This window comes from Squalius cephalus, assembly GCF_949319135.1.
Source record: "Squalius cephalus genome assembly, chromosome: 8".
NCBI lineage: Eukaryota > Metazoa > Chordata > Actinopteri > Cypriniformes > Leuciscidae > Squalius > Squalius cephalus.
In genome coordinates this window covers 47,052,069-47,053,630 of record NC_137129.1, presented here as the reverse complement: position 1 = coordinate 47,053,630, position 1,562 = coordinate 47,052,069, and the positions used below count along the sequence as shown (strand labels likewise).

At 38.8% G+C, this 1,562-nt stretch overlaps 1 protein-coding gene across 1 annotated transcript in view; it reads right to left on the bottom strand.

Moving 5' to 3' along the window:
- The window catches only part of atp5if1a (ATP synthase inhibitory factor subunit 1a), a 1,546-nt gene extending 853 nt beyond the window's left edge, over positions 1–693 (bottom strand). Inside the window, exon 1 of the mRNA XM_079878579.1 lies at positions 496–693. Within this exon, the coding sequence (XP_079734705.1) occupies positions 496–564 (69 nt within the window). The 5' untranslated portion in view covers positions 565–693. The remainder of the gene's footprint in view (positions 1–495) is intronic.
- Positions 694–1,562: the final 869 nt, after the last annotated feature.

Sequence of the window (1,562 nt, the reverse complement as noted above, 5' to 3'; positions counted from 1 at the left end):
CTTTACTCTTACTTCAGCTCCATGTAGAATTTTAACTTTAAGTTTAATGTTTATCAAGAGTTAATGCTCTGGATGCGCATGCGCCGTCAGCGTCAACAGTGGAAACAGTCACGTGACATTCTAGCGTTTGTAGATAAAGATATAACTTTAATTGTAGAATACCAGTTAAATATGGAAGCTTGTTTCCTCCACAGAATAAAAATAAATTAGGTAAATGTGACTTCTCACAATATTTCTCCCTCATTAACATAATGGCAGTATATTTAAGTGACGAATATGTTTATATGCGATTAATCGATGCTCGAATGCGTTGAGTTGCTGCAGCCCTACAATATTTCACCTCAGAGAAAAGAACATGGTGTTTACTTCATGACCAATGCGGTTTATTTCAGGGAAACCAGAATGTGAATAACGACAGATATATTACATCACTCAAATCAACCGGATTTTCAATTCATTCTCGACGTTCTCCCTCAGGAAAGAGTTCTTCAGTACCTGATCTGATCCTCTCCTCAGCGCGGAGGTGAAGTACCCTCTGACACCGGCCCTCAGCAGCAGAGCCATGACTGAACCCCGATCGCGACAACACTACAGAGTCTCAGTTTAATGTCCTTGTGCGGGATCAGATCAGAACACGGAAACAACTGGCCAGAGAATAAACTGGACGTCTTCAAAACACAGCGTCATCAGCGCCACCTGGCGGCCGGAGACCACCGCACTGCGCATGCGCAGACTCAGCCCGCTCAACCGTGCTTTGTTTGGAGCAGAATCAATGTATTCTTCATATTTTAAAGTTAGCACACTAAATTCCAAAATAGGGTTTTCTTACACGCGTAAATGTTTCGTTTTCAAGAAGATTTTGCCTGTAACTCTGATGGAATAAAAAGCTAGCAGTTTTTGAATGTACACTAGTGTAAATCTGAATTATCAGGGGTCACGTGAGCATTTACATCGATCACTAAGCGCATATGCGTTATCACCAATTATGTTATGGAGGTTATGTTTAACAAACTTATATGCTCATATTAGCCAATAACTTCCTGCATGAAAAGATCGTTTCTGTTTACATGGGCACACGGTGTCGCCAATACAGTGTGTCTCGTTTTAAATTAAATATTTGAAAGTTATAACAATGAAAGTTTAATTCAATGACTGAACCGATTTGGAAAGGTTCGTATGGATGTGTCTTTTTAATTTTTTTTGTTCATCTGTGATTTTTCCTCTTTCTAAAAACATTACTGAGATGATTATCTACAACAATTCAATGTGAAAATCAATCAAATACAAAGAATAATAGATTAAAGCATTATACACTATTCTATTCTGTTATTGCACTGTCTCTGTTCAGAACATTCTATGGCAGCATTACTCACTCATCGCGCACACAATATGAATTGTGTTGTCAAGGCGACGAGTTCCGGAAGCAGTTGACCTCGCGTCATCATCATCATCATCATCAGCAGCAGCGGGAAAGACTAGTGACATCACTGAACAAAAGAGTACAGCTCAAACTCTGATTCATTCATAAAAAATAAAATAAAAACTCTGATTCATTCAACTCA